Source organism: Tiliqua scincoides, chromosome 5 (genome assembly GCF_035046505.1).
Source record: "Tiliqua scincoides isolate rTilSci1 chromosome 5, rTilSci1.hap2, whole genome shotgun sequence".
NCBI lineage: Eukaryota > Metazoa > Chordata > Lepidosauria > Squamata > Scincidae > Tiliqua > Tiliqua scincoides.
The window spans coordinates 122,488,625-122,515,598 of NC_089825.1; the positions used below are offsets into that span (position 1 = coordinate 122,488,625).

General features: G+C 47.8%; 1 protein-coding gene across 1 annotated transcript; it reads left to right on the plus strand.

Moving 5' to 3' along the window:
- The first annotated feature begins 1,716 nt into the window (after window positions 1–1,716).
- LOC136650894 (sacsin-like) lies at window positions 1,717–26,310 on the plus strand. The gene is made up of 8 exons (XM_066626824.1): window positions 1,717–1,784; window positions 7,331–7,361; window positions 8,588–8,675; window positions 9,901–10,012; window positions 10,796–10,942; window positions 11,517–12,984; window positions 13,897–13,985; window positions 15,039–26,310. The coding sequence occupies exons 2-8, from the start codon at window positions 7,339–7,341 to the stop codon at window positions 23,168–23,170; spliced, it is 10,059 nt and encodes a 3,352-aa protein (XP_066482921.1). The 5' UTR covers window positions 1,717–1,784; window positions 7,331–7,338; the 3' UTR covers window positions 23,171–26,310.
- The last annotated feature ends 664 nt before the right edge of the window (window positions 26,311–26,974 follow it).

The window sequence follows — 26,974 nt, forward strand, 5'->3', positions numbered from 1 at the left end:
TCACTTGCAGTGGTTTTTAAGCACAGAGAGGATGGCCCAAGGAGGATCATTTGCACTAATCCCAAATGAAGAGCAACAGGCCATTCTTGCTGCTGCACTGAGGTGGTTTTCATATTCCTCCTCCAGTTGGGTTACCTTCTTTATTTCCCCACACAGCAGCTCTGTGCCTGGATAAGTGCCATGACATAGGCAGAAATTCAACAGGAAGCACTGTTATCCTGCACTGAAAAGCAATTGCAAGGCAAAATTCCTCATGTTGATTGACTGGTTGGGGCTTTTATCAAGGAAATACAGTGGTGAGGAATATCTGCAAGTCATACCCCTACTTAAGGCACAAGAGCCCAGCTAGAAAAAAAGCTGGCAGCCTCAGGCTGAGATGGTTTACAAGTGAGGCCACATAGATTACTTGAATCAGGTTTCTCAGGGTGCCATCCTAAGCATGTTTAGGAGGAAGGAAGACCTGCTGAATTCAGTGGGGTTACTTAAGAGTCAGCTGGCGTCCTGGGGCTCTACAACAATGTTCTTCAACCTGTAGGTTGGGACCCCAACAGGTCGCAAAGCCTCGTTGGGTGGAGGGTCATGTGCAAGAGAGGGCTTTCAAAGCCTGTGCAAGAGAGGGCTTAGATCCAATCCAATCCCGGTATGGTCTCCTTAAAATAGAGTTAAAATATCATCCTGCACAGCCTCTTTTTGCTGTCTTGCCCTGCAACTCCCAAGGCCAGCCCTGCTCAGGCTGCTACCACATAGGGTTGTTGTGAAGAGACAAGAGATAGAGGGAAATGGGGGCAGTGGGTGGGTGGCAATGGGGGCAAATCAGGTCCAAGGAGGAGGGCAGGATTGGCAGTGGGTTGGTTGGTTGGCAACCTTCAGTCTCGAAAGACTATGGTATAAGCCTACAGCACCCGGTATTCCCAGGCGGACTCCCATCCAAGTACTAACCAGGCCTGACATTGCTTAGCTTCCAAAATCAGACAAGATCGAGCACATGCAGGGTAACAGTTCTCATATTTCAGTGTTCATTGGGTTCGCAGCACTAAAAGCGTAGGAGACCACTGTTCTACAACATCACCGCCTTCTTGGCCCTTTGGGAGAGTTAAGACAGACAAAAGAAAATACTTCTTTACCCAGTGCATAATTAGTCTGTGGAACTCCTTGGCACCGGATGTGGCGATGGCGTCGGGTCTGAATTGGACAGATGGAGGGAAAGTCCATCACAGGTTGCAAGCCCTGATGGGTATGTACAGCCTGGTTTTAGAAGTAGGCTACTTCCGAACGCCAGATGCAAAGGCAGGCACCAGGATGGCAGGTCTCCTGTGGTCTTGTGTGCTCCCTGAGGCATCTGGTGGGTGGCAGCGAGGAAGCTGGACTAGATGGGCCCCCTTTGGCCTGATGGGCCCCCTTTGGCCAGCAGGGCTGTATTTATGTTCTTTAGACTACAATCCTATCCACACTTTCCTGGGAGTAAGCCCCATTGATTCTAATGTGACTTACTTCTGAGTAGACAGGCATAGGCTTGGGCTCTTAATGTCTCTGCACTTCGCTTCTCCTGCCCCCCATCCAAGCCTGCTCTGCCCCCTGCCTGACCCACAGTTATTCCGCCCCCGAAGAGAGCCGGGCTGCTTTTGGTTTCCATTTCCCCGCTGGCAAAGCCGGGAAAGCGAAACTCATCGAAGCTTTAAAGGGGAGGAGGCGCGCTTCAGCTGCGCCCTGGACGCTCAGCGCGCACTTTCCCGCGGAGTCATTATCACCTGTGGGGATCGACACCTGGCAGCATCCGAGGGCAGGTGAGCATCGGTGGGCAGGGAGCCTGGTGTGGCAGGGGAGATCCTGGGGCCAGAAGCGCCTTGGGGAGTGCGGGCTTGGAAAGACCTCAACTAGTGGCCCCATTAAGTGGGGGGAATTTATAGAGGGGGCGTACAGTAGGAGAAAAGTGCATTGTAGTAGAGGGCACTTTTTGCCCCCTTCCCAATTTTGCAGACCCCTTCCTACCCTCCGGGCCTCCGAGAGGAATTTTATCAGGAGGTACAAAATTTCTTTGGGGCTCCTTTGCAAAAGGGGGTGGTGGTGACGGGTGAGCAGAATAGGGGCAGGGAGGGGCGAAGCAGGGTGAGGAGAGGGTAGAGACAACTGGAAAAGTCTTTGGAGCCCAGGTCTACCCACCCATGTGGCATCAGTAGTGCCCCCAGCACCCCCAGTCACGGTAATGTCCCCAGCATCCCCTACAGGCAACAAGTCGGAGTAGATAGGAAAATGTCAGATCCCAGGAAATTTCTGGGCCCCCTCCTTTGGCTCCTGGGCCCCGGGTCCAAATTACCCCCCTCTCCTAGGCCCTGCCTACCCTTCCTGAACATCACTTTCTCCAAAGTAAGATCTACAGGTTTTGGTAAAAGTCTCTTTCTGCTAAGTGTGCCTGGAATCACAGGCTTGTATTGTTTCCAGTTCATGACTCAGCAGTGAGCCTGGTAATGGGGCATGAAGGTGGGGGGGGGTGCCTACCTCCCATCACCGCCCTCCAGGAGCTGCCTTTGAGCATCCACTTAAGGAGAACTGCTCCCTAAGAGTCCAAGCCTAGGCATGTGCACTCAGAAGTAAGTCCCATTATAGTCAATAGGGCTTGCTCTCAGGAAAGTGTGGATAGGATTGTCGCCTAAGAGAACCATGCTAGGTTCAATTTCTGAGTCCCTCTCTAACCCTTTAGTCGATTTCCACCAGTGGGCAACCAGAGGTTGCTGAGAGAAGTCTACAAGCATGAAGGGAACACCCCCACCCCTTATGTCCTCATCATCTGACATTCCCAGGTATACTGCCTGTCAACATGGAGGTTCCATATAGCCCTAATGTTATATGTTAGCATAATGTTACTTCACATACCAAACTTCTTGCAAACAGTAAAACAAACCCAAAAACACTAAAAGAGAAATGCATTTTTGGGTTCTGAGGCCACGTTCAAGAAGTCTTAATAGTTTCCTATTAAGGTACGTGGGGCGGCGGCAAGAAACAGGGCCTTCTCAGTAGTGGCACCAACGTTATGGAACTCCCTTCCCCTTGACTTGAGAATGGCTCCCTCTCTTGAGACTTTTCGGCAAGGCCTGAAGACCTTGCTGTTTAAACAAGCCTTCTGACTTCATGGCCTTTTAAACATCTTTTAGTTGCTTTTTTACAGGCCTGATTCCTCTAAGAACTGCTGTTTTATGCTCTTTTTTATTCTGACTTTTATCCGACTACTGTTTTTATGGTTTTTGTTAATGTGTTTTTAATATGTTTTTATCTTTGTGAAATTGTTTTAATCTGTTTATATGTTGTAAGCCGCCCTAGGTCCCTTTAGGGAAAAGGGCGGGATAGAAATAAAGTTGATTATTATTATTATTATTATTTCCTGACATTTCTCCCCATCTAATTTGGGGTGAAACATCAGGAAAGTATTCAGACTTTTTGAAGTGATTTCAAAACCCAAAAATGCATTTTTCTTTGGGTGACAATTCTGGCCACCAGAAGCCTTAGTTCATACATTAAACCAAAAACAGTAAAACAAACCAAAACAAATAATTTCACATAATTGCACCCTCCAGAAGAATCGGGGGGTACCACATAGCAGCTTCTGGGTCAGTTGGGGATTGGGGGCATTGCTTTTTGGTGATTCAGCTCCTTCGCTGACAGGTGCTGGGGAACATCTGCTTGGTGCCCTGGGCTTTGCAGTGTGGAGTGCCACAGGATTCTATTCTATCCCTTATGCTTTTTAACATCTTCACAAAACTGCTGGGGAGATCATCTGGGGATTTGGAGTGGGTTGTCACCAATATGCTGATGACACCCAGTTCTATCTCTCCTTGCCATCTTGTTCTGGTGAGACTGGTGGTCTCTAGGGCACTGCCTGGAGGCTGTTGGTGTCTGGATGAAAGCCAATTGGTGGAGATTGAATCTGGGAAAGACAGGTGTCCTCATGGTTAGGAAATCCTTGATGCAGGTACTGAGTCATCTATCCACTCTGAACAGGGTTGTAGTCCTCCTGCAAGGACAGATGAGCAGTTTGGGAGTGCTCCTGGACTCACAGCTCTCTCTGGAGAACCAGATGGCAATAGTGGTCAGGAGTGCATTTGCCTAGCTTCATCTGGTGCACCAACTCCCAACTGTACTTAAATGGATCAGACCTGACCACAATGGTCTATGCCTCAGTGGCCAAGATTGGACTACTGTAACGCACTCTATGTGGGGCTGCCTTCAAAGATAGTTTGGAAGCTGCAATTAGGGTAGAATGCAGCAGCCTGGGTGGTTACTGGGGCTAAGCAGTTTGACTCTGTTCGACCACTACTTCAGTGACTACATTGGCTGCCCATTCATTTCTGGTTCCAAGGTACTGGAATTGACCTTTAAAGCCCTTAACAATTTGGGTCCAGGGTATCTGAGGGACCACCTTCTCTCATACATTCCAGTCCATCCTCTTAGGTCATCTGACTGGACTCTCTGTCCCAAGTTAGAGGGATGACAGCATGGGGCAAGCCTTCTCTGTAGTGGCACCATGTCCCGCCCAAATATTCCAACTCCCTTCTAATGCCCACTTTTTGGCTAATTAACACCCCTAATTGGTGTTATTTGGCTAATTTGGCCTTATTGGCCATTTGTTATTTGGCCTAATTAGTTAACACTAATTAGTTAACACTAATTAACTAATATCTCTAGCAAGAACAGCTGTTGTGTGTAAAGAAACAAACACAACTCCTTATCAGTTTGAGCAATTAACCAGAATTTATTGCTACAAACGCAGACACTCCCTGCACTTCCTCTTGTTCAGAGGCTTTCCCTCCCCAAAACTCCACTTAACTTAGTGGGTAAAGGTCCAAAGCCTCCAGTCCAAGTCCAATCCAGTCTCCCAAGCACAGGCCAGTCTTCCCAGTCCAATCCTCTCCAGCAGAGTGTCTCCTCCAGCAGGGTCCTGGCATTCATTTCCTCTGTGTCCTCCAGGAGAGTCCTGGCAGTCCCCTTCTCCCATAGGTCCTGGTTGACAGTCAGTCCATCCCTGTCTTATAGGTCTGGGTCCTGTAGATTTCAGGTACACCCAGAGTCTGGGTGGCTCTGTAGATCTGGTCTTTGCTCCTTCTGAAGCTGCCTTTTATCCTGGATGTCCTATTATCCAAGATGCAGCTCAGCTGTGAGCTACCTCATTAGTCCATGTCCATTCAAAGTCCCATCAAGGCCAAATGAAGCTCAGGTGTCTATCAGTCTCCATTGGCCTTGATTGATTACAGCTGTGGAGCCAGCCCTGCCCCTCCCAGTGCTGTCAAACAGCTGTCAAAACGTGGGAATCGCTCTCAACACCACATCATGCACCTGGTGATCTTCTGATCTTCCATTGCACACCATAACTATGAAATTCCCTTCCATGGGAAATAAGAACTACTCCCTCATGGCTTTTAATGAGGACTCAAAACATGCCTGTTTTATCAGGCATTCAGTTGATAGCTAGATGTTTGCCCTCTGCTCCTCTATAATAGCGTCGTGGCTTGACTCCTTCCTTCTGGACCAAATTGTTACCCCCTCCTAATGGCTCTACAGTTTTGGGGTTTTTGTTTCATTCTGTTTTAAAGATCATACAAGTGTGATAAATTATATGTTTTATTATGAAGCTTTGTAAGCTGTTGTGAGTATTTGCTTTGGCATGGAAAAAGGCAGGATATGATTTTAAATAAGTACTAAATAAATTACTGGAATGAGGGTTGTACATTTTGGTATTGCCCTGGGCACACACATGAAAAGCCCTGGATTGGACACGCTGTTAGTGAGTAACATAGAAAAGAGCCTCTTGGTTGTATGATTTGGGATGACCGAAGCCTTATTTTAGGAGGGGAGTATATCCTCCAGGGTGCAGTCCTAACCCCTTATGTCAGTGCTTTCCATAGTGGTGCCCATGGGACGTGTGCTGCATCCTGTAGTTGGGTGTCACTACCGGAGGCCTCCTCAAAGTAAGGGAATGTTTGTTCCCTTCGTTCAGAGCTGCATTGCCCTTAAGTCAGTGCTGGAAAGCACTGACATAAGGGGTTAGGAAGGGATTGCGCCTCCAATGTCTAATTTGTACATTTTGCCTGGGGGCATCACATTTTACCTTTGGTGACCTACCAAACATTAGGTCATGACCCACCAGTGGGTCCCAACCCACAGTTTGGAAACCACTGCTGTACATGAAATCCCAAAGCTTATTTTGAAGTGCAGTGCCATGCGCTCACGGTAGTTCTTCATTCAGGCTGTTCGTGTATTTTGTTTTTTGCCTTTGTGCCAAATAAGGAACAGGGAACCAACTCCAGCACCCTGTAATTGAGACCCCAGGCAGAGAGCTGTGAGCTGGCTGCAGATGGGGATCCAGTAGGGCTCTTCTTATGGTTTCTCTCTCTGGGCATTTGGTATAAGGCTAGCAGATTTGCTGCCGCTGAAGAAGTGACTTCAATATTCTTGAATTGTATACTTATAAATCCTCCATATACTTCAAAGATGCTGTAAGTCTCCAGTGTGTTCTTATCCTAAGACTAACAGCTCCATCGTATGCATTGTTTGCCCAGCCAGTAAGTCCCTCTCAGTCCAGTGGGGCTTACTTTCCAATAAGCATGTTAAGGATTGTGCTGAGCTGCCCCTGGAATGTCCAGCTACTTGGGCAAATGGGAAGCATGGACCAAGCACAAGCCCATGTTTGTGGATGACTAAGCATGTTCCTGTTTTGCCTGGAGACCAGCATGCATGTTTTGCTTTCTCACCACTCTCATTTCTTAATCCATCTAAAATCCAGTGGTTGACATAAGTCACAATTCATGTGCCTCAGACTGGAAGTGAATGATAGTTTTCAGTGCTTTGAAAAGATGAGGTTTGTGGTATGAATGCTCTTCCCATTGTCACCTCAAGTAAATGGGGTTAGCAAAGTTTTCTGTTGTTTCAAAATCCTCAAAACTTCTTTGGCTAGAGATCCCATGGGAAGTGATACCTCCTCTCAAGCCACTTTCAGCCCTTCTTACAAACAGTTGCCTGTCTCCAGACTGAGGTGTCATAATAGTTACAGAGTTCTTGCGCCTGTGTTCATTGGGGACCAGTGTGAAAGTGGTGAGGTTGTACAACAGGGGTGCTCAAACTTTCAACTTTAGGGACCCTGGACCATTAAAATTGTGTAGGAGAGATTTCAGCAGGTGCAGCTTGTCATCTGTGGGATGACAAGTTGCACCTGCTGAAATTCTCTCTTCTATACACTTGTTAAAGGTCCAGCATCCCTAAAGTTGAAAGTTTGAGCACCCCTGTTGTACAACAAGAATACTTTATTTTTTAATTGTCTGTGTCTTTCTCTTTCCTTTTGCAGGTTCCAAAATGTCTCCAAGGGGGAAGGAGAGGTGAGTACATGCCCGAATGAGTGAGACTGAGAGAAGGCTAGATATGTTCATTGGATTCCTCAGGTGTGGCAGAAAATACGGTCTGATAAAGAATCGTATGAGCCAATTAAAATGGTCTGATGACTTTTATTTGCAGCATTTTTATTCCATTCTTCTTTCTAAGGAATTCTTGGTTGTCATGTGTCACCCTCCATCCCCTGTCTTATTATCACAGCAGCCCTATGAGAAAGGATAGGCTGAGAAACAAACCTTATGCAGGTGTATCTTGCCACAGGGGCAGTGGTTCTTTTGGCTATAAAGACAATGAACACACCCCGTGGGTGAAGAACAACTTCCATTTAGTAAAGCAAGATATGAATAACTTTCCATTATCAAAGCAAGCTATCAATAGAGTACAAACAAGATGAGTGATGCCAAAGCCCATTCTATTGCCTGGACGCCCCCTGTGCACCTTCCAAGTGCCTCTGGCACTGGATGACCTCCAACAGCCCATAAGGTATGCAATACCTTTCCTGCAGCCTAGAGATGTCTTCCTGATGTGGGTCTTGGGATTTAAATGCCTTAAGGCCACGTGCTTGCTGCTAATTATGTGGCTATATTAATGATGTTTATAATGATGTTTGAGTAAAGGTGTACTCCATTCACTCTCAGACCATATTGGGCCTCCCATCCCCCGACCCCCAAGTGTCAGGCCTTGAAGTGGTGCCCAGTGCTTTCCAAGACAAAATACGACAGGGAGGAATAAGACTCCAGTGATACTTGTTAGATAGCTTTACCAATCGTAACAAGCTTTGCCATCACCTCCAGGTGCCCAGTCTTGGAACCTTGCTGGGACATTAAACACTAAAAAGGCTTGGATGATGCACCTAGTTAGGTGATAAGAAGGTGGTAAGTCTTATGTAAAAAAAAGCAGATTTCCTTAATTCAAAACAGATCAATAAGACTAAGGGCACAATCCTGCCCGCCTCACCTACCTCACTGGGTTGTTGTGAGGGCAAAAGAAGGGGAGGAACCATGCACACCATCCTGAGCTCCTTAGAGGAAGGGTGGCATAAAAATGTGAAAAATAATAATTAATTTTGTTGTATGGGCCCCGGGTGTTGACCTAGCTATTCCACTGGTTCTACTACAGAGCAGTATTATTGTTCATTTTTACCTGGACAAACTGCCCTAGTTATTTTTTTAAACTGGCCCTGTACTATACTCTCTACCCATCTCTCTTTCAGGAAGGGCTTTCGACAGAGATCACCTCCTGTCCTCAAATACTTGCAGGGTATCCTTCGCAAATACCCAGATGGGGGTCAGATCTTAAAGGTGAGCTGAAGGCACTATAAGTGGTGGGTATTTTAGTTCTTGTGTCAGGGTATCTGAGAGGGCAGTGAACATTTGGTTGAAGAAGAAGATGATTCAGAGTCTTCTTGAATGGTAGGGTAATAAGACATAAAAGGGTCTGGTTCACCTCTGAATTTTCTGGGAAGGAATTGGGACAGCAGGGCTGGAAAAGAGGTCAGAATGCTTGAGTGCCATGGCAAGGGGTGTGGGGCAGGTCCATAGCAAATCATTGTATATGTACATTTAAGGAAAGAGATTATTCTTCTGTGCAGGCCATTTCTTCCTCCCTGCAGATCCAAGTTGACACACAACTATGCAATAAAAACATACTGTATTCATTCATTCATTCATGAATGGGAAAAACAAAATAGCAATTAACAGAATAGAGCTAGAGGGTTCAAACATTGTTATTGTGTCCCCCCCTCTCCAAATAATATATAGATTTACATGACCCCTGTATTGCAGCTAGTCACAATCCACAGCATGAGAACCCCCATAGTAAGACAAATGGTTCATCTAGCTCAGAATTGAATAAGGGCCCAAACCTATCCAACTTTCTAGCATTGGTGCAGCCGCTATGTAGGCCCAAGGTAAGGGAACAAATGTTCCCATAGTTTGAGGAGGATTGCCTCCCCAACATAGGAAGCAGTGCCTACTGCATAGGCACAGCAGCACTGGCACGGGAAAATTGGTTAAGATTGGGTCCTAACTTACTAGCAGTGGCATTCCAGGGTTTCAGAAAGGGCTCTTCCCAACCCTATCTGGAGATTCTAGGGATTGAATTTAGTTCTTCAGAGCTTTGCCACCCCCTTTCAAGTTGTCTGCAACATGCCCTTTGAGAATCTCTGGACTAGATAGCATAAGATCTTTCTTTTCTGTTCTTTCTTTTATTTATTTATTTAGTTGAAAGGGCAATACTGGAAGATGTCAATTTTCTGAGTCTTGTTCTCTGGTTAGTCTGAAGGGTTAGAGTTTAGAAGAGGTAATTCTTAGGTCTCCAGAGGAGGAAGACTAACAGCCCAATCATTTGCATGTCTACTCAGTAGTAAGTTTCATTATAGCTAATGGGATCTACTCCTATGTAAGTGTGGATAGGATTGCAGTCCCAGTCTAGCTACTTTTCTGAGAGACAATTTTATGAAGTTAGAGTGTCGATACTGGGGATCTGGTCCTTTATTTGCCTCTGATTGCCTTTCTTTCCCCATAGGAGCTGATCCAGAATGCAGATGACGCTGGTGCAAGAGAGGTGATCTTACTTTATGACCAACGGGGCTTTGGAACACAGAGCCTTTTCTCAGAGGGGCTGGCGAGTACCCAAGGTATGGATCAGACAGCTTATAAACATGGAAGCTGTTATGCCCAATGGAGAGATCTCAAGGTGTTCAATGGAGAGAGGTAGTGGCGTTCCTGGGGGGAGTCTAAGGGAGTCCCGCCAACACATGCACAGAGTTCTAAGGAGCTCTGTGCAGCTCTAAGGAGCTACAGTGCCAAGCTGTAGTGTGCTCATGGAGCCCCTGAAGGTGTCTTAGGGAGCCCCAGGGCTCCTGGGAACATACTTTGAGAAACAAGGATTGGTTTACCCATCCATGGCCACTAAAAATGGAACCTCCATGTTCAGAGACAGAAAAACAGAATGACTATAATGTTCTTGCTGTGCTTGTGAACATTCCGGGGCATTTCTTTATTTAATACTGCCAGAAAGAGTGCTGAACCAAAAGAACTTTTGGTCTGATTCATCAGGGCAATTCTTATCTTCCAGACATCCACTCAGTTCAGACATCATGTCAAATGTGGCTTATGTTTACCATTGTTTAGAAACGAAACTGTAGCTTGAGCTACCCAACATTTAACAGGTTAATCACAGTTTAGAGCTGCCATTTTCATTTTTTGTTCTCTTAGCACTCAGGTTCATGAGTTCACCCCTTCTTCAGGATGCATCTGCTTCTGGAGACAGAGTTATGGCTGTAGCAATGACTCGTCTACTCTCTCGTCTTGTCAAACCACAGTGAAACATTCTAAACCATGATTTCGCATGATGTCTGAACTGAGCAGTTGTTGGGATATTTGAGCTATCCTTAGATGACTGCTTTCTTTTCTCTTAGGCCCTGCGCTCCTTGCCTACAATGATGCCCAGTTCTCTGAGGCTGACTGGGATGGCATCCAGAGTCCAGGCCTCAGTCATAAAGAGGACGACCCCTCTACTACTGGGCGATTTGGCTTGGGCTTCAATTCAGTCTATCACATCACAGGTGAGCAGCTTCATGTATCTTGATTTGAGAGCTGGGAGGTCTTAAAAACCAGAGGACAAATCTTTGAGAGGCGAGCAGGGTGGTGTGTGATATTGAGTGGTTTCTGTAGAGATGTAGATTTTCATTTTAAAACCAGGGCTGTGCTTGTCCCCTCCCACCACTTTTTTGAACCTAGGAAACTAATTCAATGTTTTGAAGAGATAGAACAAAAAAAAATGCACAACTAGTTTTATACAACTTCATTTGTTTTGCTTTTAAACCAACGCTACTCATAAAGTAGAATACCTTTGTACCCTCTGGGTACAAATTTTAGAGACATGGACTGAGATACAGACACTAAGGGATGGTAACTAAGGGCATAATCCTATCCACTTTTTCAGTGCCAGTGGGGCATGCACTGCATCCTGTGGTGGGGAGGTAGTCACAGAGGCCTCCTCAAGGTATGGGAACATTTGTTCCCTGACTTTGGGGCTGCATTGCGGCTGCACTAGTGCTGAAAAGCTGGATAGGATTGGGCCCTAAGGCAGGGCACCCATATTTTTGTGAACCAATTTCCTTCTCTCACACCACCTAGATTTCCCATCAATACTCTCTGGTGAATGGCTAGGAGTGCTGGACCCACAGCAGACAGCTTTAAATGAAGGAGGCCAACTCTGGCATGTGGATGAATGGGAAGAGATGTCTGACCAGTTCCAGCCATTCTGGGCGGCCCTTAAATCTCTGGGCCAGCCTTGCCCGCCTGCTGAGGGCTACTTTCCTGGCACTCTGTTTCGCTTCCCAGCACGACAGTCTCCCTCAAAAGTCTCGGAAAATCTCTATAGTTCAGAAAGGGTGCAGAAGCTGCTGCTCACATTCTTGGGTGATGCCCCCATCAGTTTGCTATTCCTCAAGAATGTCCGGCGATTGACATTGGGACTAATTGGATCCGATGGTGCCATCAATGAGCTGCTGAGGGCTGAGGCCTCTACTCAGGGGCTGGATATAGGCCAAGGGATCCCGTGCAAGGTGCCAGAGGCTGCAGAACATTACTCGTACAGCGGTGGAAATCCAAGCGTCTTCCTCCCTGGATCGGAATCTCTTCACAGTGCCACAGATTCCAAGTTGGACACTGTTGCCACCATCACTACTCTGGCTTTGCGTGGCTCTGGGATTGGACAGGCCAGTAGCTGTGATTGGCTGGTGTTGTCAGCAGAAGCAAAGAAAGATGCCTTCCAAGAACTGTGGGGTCTTACTGTTTCAATAAGCTCTAAACCAGCACTGTCCTTGGCCTATCCTCTGCAAGGTCACTGCACTGGGCGCCTCAGCTGCGTCCTACCACTGCCTGCTACGGAGGAGAACAACACAGGATTACCACTGCACATCAGTGCCCCTTTCCAACTGACGGATGACAGAAGGCACGTGCAGTGGTCGGAAGAGGGGTCCCAAGCACGGGGAGCAGATGGCCGTTGGAACCACTTACTTACGGAGGAGTTGCTACCTGTTGCATATTGTCAAATGGTGTTGTTGACATCTGGCTACCGCAGCAACCCATACGGGGCATGGCCTGACCCACAGCAAAGCCAGCAACTTCGGTTCAAGGCCCTAGTAGCTCAGATCTGCCAGAGGCTGATAGGCATGAAACTTCTGGTGCAGGTTGGAGATGGGAATCCTAGATTGCTTCACTCCCGCGAAGCAGTCATCTTGCCAGAGAAGGTGATAGACAAACCAGTGGGACTGGCACTAGAGAAGGCCCTGAAGTTGGCAGGATCGCTGCTGGCAGTTGCTCCTCCCCATGTGCGCCGAGCCTTGGCATTAGGTGCCAAAGATGGAAAAGCGGTGCAGGAGGCAACGGCAAAGTTTGTGAGAGAGACGCTCCGACAGGCCGACCACATCTGGAGCAGAATCCCGCTTTTGGAGAAACAGTTGCTCTTGGAGTACATGGCTGAGGACGAGTGTTACCAGGAGCTGAAGGGTCTGCCACTGCTGCCAACAGCCAATGGGCAGTTTGCCAGATTTGGAGATTCTGGAGAGACAGTGTTTGTTGAGAATGCTACCTTCCCCAGGTAAGCAACTTCCCTGCACACAAGCCCTAAAAAATCCAGTATTGTCCCATTCTTTTCCCGTATTGTGATGCCCCTCCCCATTCCAAGTTTGGAAACTTTGTAAGTACATTTGGTACTCAGTATCCATGGGGGATCCGTTCCCAAACAACTCCCTCTCCCCGTGGATACTGAAACCTGCAAAAAACAAATCCACGGGTTTGGTCCATAGTACCTCCAGACATGATAAGCTCTAAACCAGTTCACCGATTGCCATCTGGAGGCCTTTCTGAGTCCTGTAGAGGCCTCTGTGGACCTCTGAAAAGCCTCCAGAGGTGGTAAAAGGGCACTCTTGGATTTTCTGGAAACCAGAGGAGCCTTTCTGACACTTATTTGTTCTACCACACGTTCTGTGTATATATAACAAAATAAAAGGCACCGACTCTAGTGTCCCTTAGCAACAGCCTGAAGTTCATTAAAGAGACCCGTTTTGCACTCTGGTCTAGTGGCTAAAGGGCCCATGTAGCAGTTCTCCGCCTCTCTACAAGGATGAGCTCTGTAAAAGAACTAATTATATCTGGGAAAATATCCTGTGCTTTATCCCAGCGTTTCTCAAACTGTGGGTTGTGATCCAATTTCTGGTGGGTCCCACAGAGCCTCCAATGAAAATATGGGTGATGGAAAGACCAGATAACTAATTGCCTCAGGCCTTGAGGCCATTCAAAAATCAGATAGCTGCTAATTGCCCCGTAAACAGCTGAGCTCCTGTAGTTTGCAAGCTTGTGTAAATATCGGGAGATAAATGTATGTGCATCTTTTTTCTGGTGCGTTTTTCTCCATGTATGTCAATGGCAGGTAGTGGGGGCAAGTTATTTCCCCAGCCCTCCTTGTCATCCTCCCAAGTTTACTGTGATTGATTTTCTCCTGATTTTGCAGGATACTCTTGCCTGGCCTGGCTCACCGGTTCCTGAGAAAAGATCTAAACCCAAATCTTCTACAGCATCTGCAGACAATTGCAAAGAAAGGTGAGTGGCCACTTCGCTTCAGACGTAGTTGAGAAGTTAGTATTGCCCCGGAGTTAAGGCTTGTGTCTACAGGGAAGAAATAGGATGGAGACAAGCTGAGAATTGTGGGTGTGGGACAGAGAGCATGACCCCCTCATCCAAGAAGACAGGGCCTAGTTACTTTGCCTTTGTACCAGGTGTGCTAATCCTGCCTATGCTGTAAATAGTTACTTATTCTTTGATTTTATATCGAATCAATTTTGCTTTATTAACACATTGGCTTCTCTGGTTCAGTTTAGGAAAAGCAGGAGCAAAGCTTCTTAAAGATTAAAATAAGCTAGAAATGCCTGCATACCCTAGCTCTGAAGCTGTGGAATCTTGGGGCTCATTCATAAATTGCTACATTTATCACTATTGAAAAATTTCTAAACAGAAGTTACTTCTGCGCAAGGATTTGTGATTCTGGCATATAGATGTGTGTGCTGATCCCACGTGTGTCAACCTGCACACAAGTAGGATTGTCACATTGGGTTCTGCTTGCATAATTTTTGTAATTATTATAAGCATAATTATACTTCTCTTCCTTGAAAAGCCTAGAGCAGCTTATATAGGTCTCCCAATCTTCTCCTTCCTATTTATTATATTTTTACGACATTCTTCCTTGAAGGTGCTCAAGATGGCACATGTGATTCTCTCTCCCTTCCCCAATTTATCATCCCAACAACCCTGTGATGTAGGGTTAGGCTGAGCTTTAGTGACGGGCACAGGTTCACCCAATGAATTTCCTAATATAACAGGAATTGAAACTGGGTCTCCCTTACTGATTACTACTGTATTGGCTTGCAGTGTTTTGATCAGGTCCAGATCTACTTTGCGGCAGCAATTCTGCAGTGCCAGATAATTCCAAATAATTCACTGAGCCTGTTTTATCATGTGTCATGTATCAGGCAGCCCACACTGCCACACAAAGCATACTTGTATTAACTACCACTTTACTCCAGCAGGCAATGTGAGTTCTATGAAATTTTGGTTACTGACTCTTTTTCCCCCCACTCTATATTTCATCTGCTGCAGGGATATTTGGGAACCTGCTCTCCTTGGATCAAACTGTTATTGAGCAGAACTTGCGCTCCTCTCTTCCTACGGACTGGGTCAGTAGCAACGCTGCCACCATAGCTTGGTGCCCAGAGGACCCAAAACAACCACCGCTGGAGTGGCTTGCTGCTTTCTGGACCTTCCTAAGACACCATGCTTCCTCCCTGGTGCCTTTCCAGGGCTGCCCACTGATCCCATTGACTTCTCTGCACAATTCTCCCAAAGGCATCCGTCTGGCTAGGCTGTTGCCTGCAACTTCCCTGGTGTTCCAAAGCTATGACGGGCACTGCTTATCCAATGAAATGGCTGGCATGCTGGAGCTGCTGGGGTGCACCGTGATCCGGAGCTGGAAGCCAGACTGGTGCCACCGTCAGCTGAAAGAATACATCCTGGACCCCACACCTGGCTGTGTCCTGCAGGCGTTTGATCATTTGGGGGTGGCCTCTGTGGTTAATCATCTGGCATCTCTGCCTGCCCACCAGATTGAGACCTTAAGCATCTTTCTCTCGGCAGCAGCATCATTTTCACCCAAAGAGACTGCAGTACTAGCTGCGTTGCCACTCTTCTCCAAGATGCCCTCACTCCTTCCACCCTGCAAGCCTGCTTTGGTGCCAGCTCAGCGCCACTTGGCTTTAGAGAAGTGTTTGGTCCCACCTGTGCCCACAGATCTGTTGACGCCAGAGCCTGTGTTGTTATGCCGTAGCGAAGCTGAACGTCGCCTGCTCTTGCAACTTCAGAAGCCTCTTTTGGGGGCGCCAGATCTATGCCTGCTGTGTATCAAAGCAGTGAAGACGAAGGTCTATGCCAGCCGGGCCCAGGATGCCAAGAGGCTCATGCTGTGGGTGCTACGCAATGGGGATGCCCTCTTCAGCCAGAACAAAGAACTGCAAGCTTTGTGCTGTGACCTGCCATTTCTGGATTGTGGATTTGGAGAGCTGGTTCGGCCTAGAGACCTCTATAACCCAGAGATTCCTGTTTTGCGGGCCTTGTTAAGACCTAACCACTTCCCCCAAGAGCCCTTCTGTGAGCCAGCAGCACTGCGAACCCTTTGTACCCTGGGACTAAAATCTGATCTCAGTTCTGTATCTCCAGCTAATGTGTTAACAGCCGCGCAAGAAGTGAATCAACTTCAGGAAGCCACAGTTGCCAATGCCAAATCACAGGCACTCATCCAGGTCTGCAATGAAACCCCTCTACTGTCACAGTTTTCTTCCCAAGAGCTGAGGCAGCTGTGTTTCCTGGCTTGGGTGCCTGCCTCCAACTCCTCCATACTTGTGCCAGCCAAACAATTCTTGGCACCTGAATCGCTTCGCTCAGAGAAGTACGCAGCTCTTGTGGAGCTGGTCATGGGACTGACAAATGTGTTTAACCTGCAGGCTGCAAAAGCACTGGGGCTGGAGCGCCCACCTCCACCAGACAAAGTGCTGGAGAACCTAGCTCTGCTGGCACAGACGTATCGCCCTGAAGGGAACCTAGTGTCCATTGTAAAGCTGCATGGCATCTATCAGTATATGCAACAACAGCTGAGAGATTTCCAGAAACCACCTGAGGGCCCTGTAGTGTGGAATGGGAATGGCTTCTCATTGCCTGTGGACATAGTGCTGGCCTACCCTGATGGTTTGGACCTTGCTGCCCTGATGCCACGAGTGCCCTCAGACTTCCAACACTATAGCCAGCTGTTTGCAGCATGGGGTGTCCGTCGGTCGCCAAATGAGGAAGAAGTGTGCCAGGCCCTTCGCAAGTTAGCAGATCAAATCAATGCCCGACCTCGAGGTGGCACACAGACAGAATTATGCCTTGTGGTTGCTGTCTTGGATTGGCTCCGTGTTTGCAATCACAGTGAAACCAGGGAGATGTTGGTGCCTGTGAGGATTGCAGGATCGGCAGGCTTTGCTTTACACCCAGCCAGCTCAGTACTATATTGTGACATGGATCGATCCCGCCTTGCTGAACTGGATGGAGACCCACCTACTTTGGTGCATGAAGCTGTTCCCCTTGCCACAGCTACCTTTCTTGGCGTGGAGATGCTGAGCATGCGGTTGTCAGGCTTAGAAGTGTTTGAGCCTTGGGGTCCTTCAGAGCCAATCACCCTCCGGATCCGTAACGTCCTTCGTGAGTACAGCCAGAGTCCAGATATGTTCCAGGAACTGCTGCAGAATGCAGAGGATGCTGGTGCCCAAACCTGCTGCTTCCTCGTGGATCTCCGTCAGCATAATGGCAGCATCAAAGGACTGTTGGACCCTGGCATGGCTGCCTGCCAGGGACCAGCACTTTGGGCTTACAACGATGCTCTGTTCAGTGAGACAGATTTCTCCAACATCATCCGACTAGGCGCAGCCACCAAGGAACGTCAGGATGACAAGATTGGTCACTTTGGCCTGGGTTTCTGCACTGTCTACCATATGACTGATGTGCCCTCTCTTCTCAGTGGCTCCACATTGCTCATCTTCGACCCCAACGTCACCCACCTCCAGAAGTATATCCGGAGTCCAGCCCACCCAGGTATCCGTTTGAAGTGGACTCGCCAAGTTGTCACTACATTCCCTGAGCAATTTCAACCATACCTGGGCATCTTTGGATGCCAAGCTGGGGAGGATTACCAGGGCACCCTCATCCGCTTGCCTTTCCGCACTGAGCAGGAGACAAAAGACTCTCAGATCTGCCCTGAGCCCTTTGGACCCAGCCAAATTCAAGCATTGCAAGTTGGCTTTCAGGAGATGTACCAGGACCTGTTGATCTTCCTACACAATGTGCAGGAGGTGTCATTGGCCCGACTTCCGGATGATTCCACTTCCCCAAAAGCTGCACAACTACTGGCTACAGTCAGTAGGCAAGTCCTCAACACAGTGGATGCTCCCAATATTGTGCTATTGACAGCAACTTGGAAACCTGAGGTAGTTTTTAGCCATTACCTGCTACATTCCTGTTCAGGTAAAGGAGAAGCCCTGAAGCTATTCAAACAGGGAGGCAAAGAGGGGGCCCATTTCTCATCTCCTGATGCTGGCGTGGCCTTGCCCCTCCGCCCTGCCACTGCTGCTGGACGATGGATCCCAGATTTAGATGACTTTAAGGGCCGGGTCTTCTGTTTTCTGCCTCTTCCTATTGAATCTGGCCTCCCACTGCACCTTACTGCAGCCTTTGCTGTGCTTAGTAATCGCAAAGGACTCTGGGATGCTACCGAGAAGGGCCAGTGGAACAGGGCACTCTTACGGGACTCTGTGCTGGTTGCATGGCTTGGGGCACTGTCTCAACTCCGGGACATGTCCATAGAAGGGTTGCTGGAGGACTACGAGTACCATACTTTCTGGCCTGATGTGAGAGATGCCAAGTACCCTTTCAGTGAAACAGCTAAGGCATTCTACCAAGCCCTAATCAATGGCATTGATGGGAGGCAGCCAGTTCTGTTCTCAGATAGGCAGAAATGGTGCTCAGCCCAGCATGCCTGTATCCTGGATGCCGACATTACCTGTGACAAACAGCTGAGAGATATTGCTGCCAGGGTCTTCTCTTTAGTCTTGCCAGAACCACAGATGGCAGTGTCTGTTCCACACTGGGTGAAGATGAGTTTCAAAGCAAGCTTCCAAGTAGATGTTCTGTTGCCCAACACCTACAACTGGGTGCGATTCATCAGAGAACTTGTTTTACCCAATCTTTCTCAGCTGAGAGTGGATGATCGTGATGCCCTTATCCTTCATGCCCTGGACATGAATAATGACAGTGTGGATAAGACCCTGACATCTCTGCCTTGCATTCCCACCACTCCTAATAAGCAGCTAAAAAATATCAAAGTATTGGTGCACCCAAAGGGCCGTGTTGCAGCACTCTATACCCCGGAAGATGGGCGCTTCCCTGTTGGTGATAGGTTTCTGAAGCCAGAGAGACTGTTGCGCTTGGAATTCCTTGGTATGACCAAAGACTGGGTGGCAATGGATGAACTGATAGCCCGGGCCCGAACTGTAGAGGCATTGTGGCGTCACAACCAAGACAAGGCATGTCAGCGTATCCTCTGCATCTTGAATCTCCTTAATGACCATCTCCAGGGAAGCTCCAGCAATATTGCCCAGGTTGTGTTTGGAGACATTCCCTTCTTACCTGCACTACTTCCTGGCAACCATCACAAGCTCTGCTGCCCAAATGAAATATATCACTGCAAAATGCAGCCCTTGGTGGGTTTGATACAACCTGTTCTGGACAAGGAGGCCTTTGGTGAAGGCCTGAAGCTCTCTAGGGAGATAACTGAGTTCTTAGGACTGAGTCGCTCACCTCCGATTGCCACGGTACTAAGTCAACTGGAGGCAGCGTCACATGGTTCTAATGCCCTGTCCAGAACTTTCCTGGCTAAGATGACACAAAAATGTTATGCCTTCTTGAATGACATGGTGAAGAAGAACCCTTCCTGCAAGGTGGAGATATCCCAGAGGGCACAAACTTTTCCCTTTGTCCTAGTAGATTCTGGCTTTGTGTCAGTGCGCAGTGTGGCCCATGACCTGACCTTTGATGCTGCTCCATATCTCTTCCAGCTGCCTCCAGAGCACCAGAAGCAAAAGGAACTGTGGGACTGTGTGGGGCTCCCTCATGCCTTTAGCGTGCAGGACTATGCCACTGTGTTGCAAGAATTGGCTGAGAATGCAGCTGGACAGCCCCTTTCCAAAAGCCAATTGGATCTAGTCCTTCGGCTGATCAACGTAGGGCTATTGGACGTCTTAGAGGATCAACTGCTGGATTCTTATGAGGCTCAGAGCGTGTTTTTCCCAGACCAAGACCAAGTCCTGCGTCCACTGCCCAAGTTGCATTTTGATGATACACCATGGATGCCACGTGAGAAAAACACCCTACTGTGCCATCGCATGATCCTCCGAGAAGTTGCCATGCGCTGTGGTATCCCCACCACAAAGCATCACATCTTGTCACGCCATCAGATCCACAATGTCTCCCCATGGGGCATAGATTTTGGAGCCAAAGAGAAGCTCAGTACTCGGCTGGCCAACATTCTCCGGGATTACTCCTCTTCTTCACGGGATGTGCTAAAGGAGTTGCTACAGAATGCAGATGATGCCGGCGCAAGTGTGGTACACTTCCTCTGGGACCAACGTCACCACCCAGCAAGTCAGATCCTTAGCGATGAGTGGGAAGCTCTTCAAGGGCCAGCATTCTGTGTGTACAATGACCGGGTCTTTCAGAGGAGTGATATTGAAGGGATACAGCAGTTGGGCTGTGGCGGCAAGGGTGGGAGGCGAGATGCTACCGGCAAGTATGGGCTGGGCTTTAACACAGTTTACCACTTGACAGACTGCCCTGCTTTTGTGACTGGAAATAGTACCCTATGTATCTTTGACTCCACATTGAAATACCTACCAAACTCTGATGAACACTCTCCTGGATTAATGTGCAATCTCACTAAAGAGTTCAGGAACACCTTCCAGGATGTTTATGATACCTTCTTGCCTGAAGTGTTTGACCTTGAACATGGCACCCTTTTCCGTTTACCTCTGCGAACTCCTGGCGGTGCGGCATCCTCCCCTATCTGCCAGCACTCCGTGTCTACAAAGGACATGGAGAGTATGGTGTTGGCCCTTGAAGAAGAAGGTGACCTCTTTGTGATGTTCCTCAATCATGTTCGCTGTGTGACTTTCTCGGTGATCGATGAGAAGGGAGGGGCACCGCAGGAGGTACTGAGGGTGGATGCTGAAGGTGGAGACCCCAAAAGACTGACGTACCAGAAGCAGCTCTCCCGAGCAGCTGCAGCAGGTGGTATGGATGCGGGCAAGCCAGTAAGAGTCTTCTATGAGATGAAAATAAAGCACAGCAACTCCAGTACCCCCAGCAAATGGCTGGTTGGGAAGCAGATTGGGCTGGAGACTACAGATACTGTTGAGGATATGATGTTGCCACATGGCGGTGTAGCTGCTTGTCTAAATAAAGCATTGTCTGGCAGGGCCTTCTGCACGCTCCCACTGCCAACAGCAACTGACCTACCCATCCACATCAATGGGAACTTTGCCATCGACTCAGCCCGTCGTGACTTGCGGAAAGACGAAGGCGCCCATGAGACCGCGTGGAATAGCGTGCTGCTGCGGTGTCTTGTGGCTCCGTTGTATTGCGCCCTGCTTGAGGAGCTGCGCCAGGCATTGGGGAATTCACCGCTGCAGTTCAACACCCTGACAGCATGTGAGGAAAAGCTAGATTCAAAGTACTTGCGCTATTTCCCACTAGTAAAGGAGAAAGTCCCCCAAGTCTGGCATCAGCTGGTGAACCGTGTGTATGAACTGCTGTGTGAGAGGCAGTGTCCCTTGGTGCCAGTGTACCAGAAGAAGCAGAGTAATGGCAAGGATGGGCACAGAATGCAAGTGGTGAGCGTGTGCTGGAGGGCACCCAAACTGGGCCACTCAACCAGCGAGCCTTATTTCCTACAGTCTAAAATAAACGATCCCCTTGAGTGTACTCTCCAGAATCTGGGCATGTGCTTAGTCCCTGCCTTCCAGCGTCTACAGGAGATCCGTGACCAATTTGTCAAGGCAGGCATTGAAGTTTTAACCCTGGATGGTCCTTCCCTTTGCTGTTTCCTCAAAAACTTGTCTACCTTGTGCCTGCCGTGCTCAATCAATGAAACACCCATTAAGAATAGTAACACATGCTCTGCTCTCCTGAACTTCTGCCTTCGTCAGATGAATTCCGAAGACACCAGCTTCCTGGAAGGTCTCCCTTTATTGTTGACCCGGGATGAAGTTCTGCGGCACTTCAGTAAGCAGGACCCCGTGTACCAGCACTGTGCTTATGATCTTGTTCCTCACCATCAGGACCGTTTCTGTGCCATTGACTATCTAAATGCCAGCATGTTAGTGAAGATGGGGTTCCTAATGGATTTTACTCTCTGTGAATCTGCTGTCTATATCAAGGAGATGCTGGCACGGGACGGCTGGGTCAGTACTCATGAAGGCACCCTCTGGCTACGTAAAGTATGGGAGTTCTTTGAGGAACAGATCCTCAAGCCTGAGAAAAAGAACATGAGGGATCAGGCATTTGCAGAGCTAGTTTCCCTCTTCAAAGACTGTGCTGTGCTCCCTGTGACTGGCTGCAGTAAGTCTTTGGTTCCCCTTGAGCTCCTCAGCACAATTGTTCCCAGCAGAAAAGATGATGTTGCGGAAATTCTTTGCAAGCTGGGATTTGTCATGCTAGACTCCACTCTTCTGCCTGTACGTCTCACTGTGTATTTCATCTCACCACGACTGTTGAAGATGGATGATCCTTCTGCAGTGCTGGAGCAACTGGTTGCCCATAGTAGCCTGTGCTGGCAAACACTTGACGATTGGGACTTTCAAAGGCTCCTGAGATTCCTAATCAAACCTCTGAATAAGGCAAAGGGTGACTGTGGATTGCTAGACAAGCTGAAGGTCTTGCCCGTGTTTGAGACTCATCAGGGAAAGTATGTGGCACTATCGTCCTACCAGAATGTGTATCTCCTGGAATCCAAGTTCTTAAAGGAGTCCAAAAACTTCAAGAAACTTTATGAAGTAGATGAAAAGACAGTTATGCTAAAGGACAGTTCAGTGAACAGAGACCTGAGTGAGTGCTTGAATATTGGCATAATGAATGATTTGCAGCAGTTTGTACAGCAAATCTTGCCTCATCTGCACTATCTCCCTGAGGCCCATCAGCTAGAGGCAGTGAAGCTGCTCCTCACCATCAGAATTTACTATAAAAAAGAGTATGAGGAACAGAAAAAGGCTGTGATCTCAAAGTTCCGTTCTCTTGCCTTCATTCGGGACAGGCAGGGTGTGCTGCGTCCAGCATCCTACTTCTATAATGAGGCTGATTCACTTTGTAAGCTGTTGAAGCTGAACTTTCGATTTGTGCCCGATGAATTTTACCAGGCGCTGTGGCCTGAGAATAAACAGGAGGTGAAGAAATTCTTATGGGAGGTGGGCTTGCAGAAGGAGATATCGGAAGAGGATTTTCTGGCGTCTGCCACCCAGGTTGAAAGGGAAGCACTGAGGAATGGGGCCACATCCAGTGATCTCCCTGAAAGAAGGGAAGCACTCTGGAAACACCTGCTTTCCAGGCCAAATGATACCCTGTCAGATGCCTTCCTGAAAAAAGTGTCCAAGCTCTGATTCCTTGTGCCACAGCCAGTCCCTGATCATCTATGTGCCCTTCACTCACCATACATCTCCTGCAATGTTCCAGTGGCTCCCCAAGACTCTTTGTATGAGAACCGGGTAGAATTATTTTGGACTTCAGGAGTGACTCTGCCTTCCATTTTAAATGTTGGAGAAAATGAAGAAGCCATTCTGACACGACTGGGGGTACAGCGCACCTTGCCAACTGAGTTAGTCCTGAAGAATTTGAGCAATGTATGCCAAGCACCATGTGACACCCTGCATGTGAAAAGAATACGAAAATGGGTCATAATGTCGATGTATAAGTATTTGTCAGAAAAGAAAGGTATAGAGTTTGACTCTCTAAAAGACTGCCCTGTGGTATTGGTTCATGGGGATGACCTAGCAAAGGCCCAGAATGTAATTTCCTACTTGAAATTACCACTTATGTTCCGGCCATATCTCTACAAATTGCCTCCAGACTTAGGATGCTATCTGGATCTACTCACAGAATTTGGAGTGAAAGAAGAACCAAGCATCCATCACTATGCCAGTGTCCTGGCCAGGATCCACGAGGAGACGCTGGAGAAGGACACGCTGCAGGCCAATCTCAAGACAACGGTGGTCAGAGCCACTCAGTTCCTTTTCCAACTGTTAGATGAAGAGAAGTCAGTGGACTTGTCGGAGCTGAAGGAACTGTATCTGCCCTGCATTGATGGGAAGTTGTATCGATCAGACACCCTCATCTTCAGTTTATACACCTCTGATCAAAACGTTTTGCACAACACATTTAACTTCCTGGTTGATCTCACCACATGCTATCTATCAATTGACAAATATCAACAGTGGAAACTTCTCTGCCTGCTTCCTGCTGCCCTGCGCCCCAAGAAATTGTCAGATATCACTGAAGACCGGTTGGAGTCATCCTCGCTGGAACTGTGTATCTATGGGGAACACTGTGAATTCCAGAACCGTCTCAAAGGACTACTAGTTTCTCCTGAGTTCCAGGATGCTCTGGTTGCACTGCTGAAATGGCAGAATGGAGCAAAGGCGGTACAAGCACAGGAAGAGACGCAGTCAGTATGTAGTGAACTCTTCTCACCAGAGCAGCTAGAGGTTGTTTGCTGTGAAAAGGTGTGCACAGTGATGGTATACAACTCACAGTGCTTAGAGGGGACCCAGTGTGCCAAGACAGTGCATGTTGAAACAGAGCCAGCTGGCAAGCGGCGGATTTACCTTTTGCATCATGAAAACAAGGATTCAGTGCGAACTGTGGAGCTCGCTACCTGCCTAGCCACAGAAGTGAATAAGACTTTGGGAGAAAGACTTCACAAGGCTGCCAAAGAGGTCCTCATGATGATCTTGGTTTGCGAAGGACCTGAGAAAATTGCCACAGTACTAGAGAGTAATAAAGTGCCTCTGCTACAGTCCACAAACCGAGATGCCTTCACCTTACCTCCTCCTGGGGATGATATCCCTGAGGAATGGTATGATAGCCTGGATATGAGCATTCTTCATACTTTTGAGCCTGGAGATTATGTAGGTTTTCTGGACTCTTCTCTGCCTGGTGAGCATTACATCTATGCTGTGGTCCTTGAAGCACTCGGGCCGCGGCAGAGCGGTGCTGGCCAGGTGCTCACATACCGTGTTAACTTGGGAGGTGGGCGACAAGTGGAAGTCAGCGCCCATGATCTTTACCACTTTCGGAGGAGCAAACCCATGTCTGACTTAAGTAAAGCTCTGGTGTTGGATCAAAGGTCCCCCAGCGCTGCCACGGCTACAAATGCAAGAGATGGTAACTGGTACCAGCGACAGCTGAGTGAGGTGAAGAAGGAAGTGGATGCCTCCCTAGTGGAGATCTGGAGTCTGTCAGAGGAAGAGAGAAAGAAAGCTCTAAGAAGACTTTATCTGTGCTATCACCCAGATAAAAACTTGGGTCAAGAGGATTCTGCCAATGAAATCTTCAAATACCTTAAAGAGAAGATCAAAGAGATGGAGAACAAGGAAACGTCCAAGAGCTTTAGCGGGGGATCAAAAAGTAGTTGTTCTAGCAACAGGAATTTTTGGTCTTTCTCCAGATCTTGGGCTGAATGGGATCAACAAGCACATCGGCATCAACAGAGTCGTACAGCATTTACCAGGCAAAGGCAGCATGGACGTGGAAGAAGTGGAGGTAGCTGCCACTTCAACTATGATTTCTGGACATTCCACCAAACTGGACCAAGGCATGACTCAAGGCAGTGCCAGGAGGAGGCCAAGCGCTGGCTACGGCAAGCGGAATGTGATCTGCGGGCTGCAGTCAGTAGTGCTGGGAACAATAGTACCGAATGGGTATTTTTCAAGACATACCGAGCTGTGGAAAAGGCTCTCACAGCAGTGGGGTACAGTGAGGGTGGGTCCTTTGACAAGGATCTGCCTCTTGCAATGCTGGCTAGCAACGTCTCATCTTATGGACCTGAACTAGCAAAGCTCCCTGATCAGGTGGCTAAGCTCCGGAAGCATGGTGTGGATGACAAGAAGACCCAATATCCCAGCTACCACAATTTACCTACCATTCCCAATGAGGCCTTTTCTGCAGACAAGGAACAGACTGTACTGTTGCTAGCTCAGGAGATCCTAGATACAGTGAAGAACTGGCTTGGCCATTAATGAGAGCTGAGGGGCTTTGTTTAAAACTTCATTTTGATTATTGGCAGGCAAGATAAAAATACCTTTAAATAAGTTTTGATCCCAAAGTTTTTGTTAATATGCAGGGGCATTTGAAGTATATCATTAAAATATAAGCATTAGTATTAAATATCATTGTATGTTTTGGTATGTTCATTTTGTAAATTTTTTAAAAGTGATGACAGTTTTAAAAATTGATGGAGCTATTTGTGAGAAACATAGTCCCACTTAAAACAAATTTGGGCTGAGTCGGAAATGGTTGTATGCTTTAAAAGTTGGAACTAGATAACAAGTTGCTTTATTACTTACATTCTGACTTGTATTAATAACATAAGAACAGCCCCACTGGATCAGACCATAGGCCCATCTATTCCAGCTTCCTGGACTGGTTGTATTGAACAAGGTTGTATTGCTGTCACATGACACCAATCCTGAGCTATCAGAATGAATTGACCTATAAACTACCAGTAAATTATTAGTAATCGGAATACAGGTCTTTCCTTCATCTGATGGGAGTTGGGTACTGCTCTGAACCCAGAAAGTCTTGATTCAGCTGAGGCCCTGAGAATGGGTTACACAAGAGATGGCAAATACAGAGTCACCAGCACTGGAAATGGTAAACTAAGATTTGGACTCAATTTTGTTTTTCCCTTGGCAGGCCTCCTGTGCCATTAACAGCTGTGCAACTCCCCATATACAGTAGCAGTGATATGAGGAGCATCACCGGCTGGATTTCTGCTTACAACAGCAAAGCCCAGGTCTGGGTAGGGTTGCTGACCCTCCTGGAATCTCCTGAAGCGATCCTGGAGATGTTAACAAGGCCTCCTTTAATATTATGTTTGGGGAAAAATCTCCAAGAATAGCTTTAGTCAGCGCAGGCAACCTGCGCTATCTCAGGCCGCAGAACCTGTGGCAGATGGGGAAACAGCGCAAAATTTCCTTCCTTCCCTAATGATGGCACCCCCTTGAAAAGGAAATATAAGAACATAAGAAGAGCCTCACTGGATCAGGCTAAAGGCCCATCTGTTCCAACTTCCTGTATCTCACAGTGGCCCACCAGATGCCTCAGGGAGTACACAAGACAAGATACCTTGTATCTGGCATTCTGACATAGCCTGTTTCTAAAACCAGGAGGTTGCACCATGCATCATG

What these genes read in the sequence shown, in the direction of transcription:
- LOC136650894 (XM_066626824.1), top strand. Translation starts at nt 7,339, where the DNA reads ATGTCTCCAAGGGGGAAGGAGAG. An exon ending in ATGGGGGTCAGATCTTAAAG is followed by an intron (nt 8,676 to 9,900) that starts GTGAGCTGAAGG and finishes CTTTCCCCATAG; the next exon opens with GAGCTGATCCAGAATGCAGA. An exon ending in GAGAATGCTACCTTCCCCAG is followed by an intron (nt 12,985 to 13,896) that starts GTAAGCAACTTC and finishes CTGATTTTGCAG; the next exon opens with GATACTCTTGCCTGGCCTGG.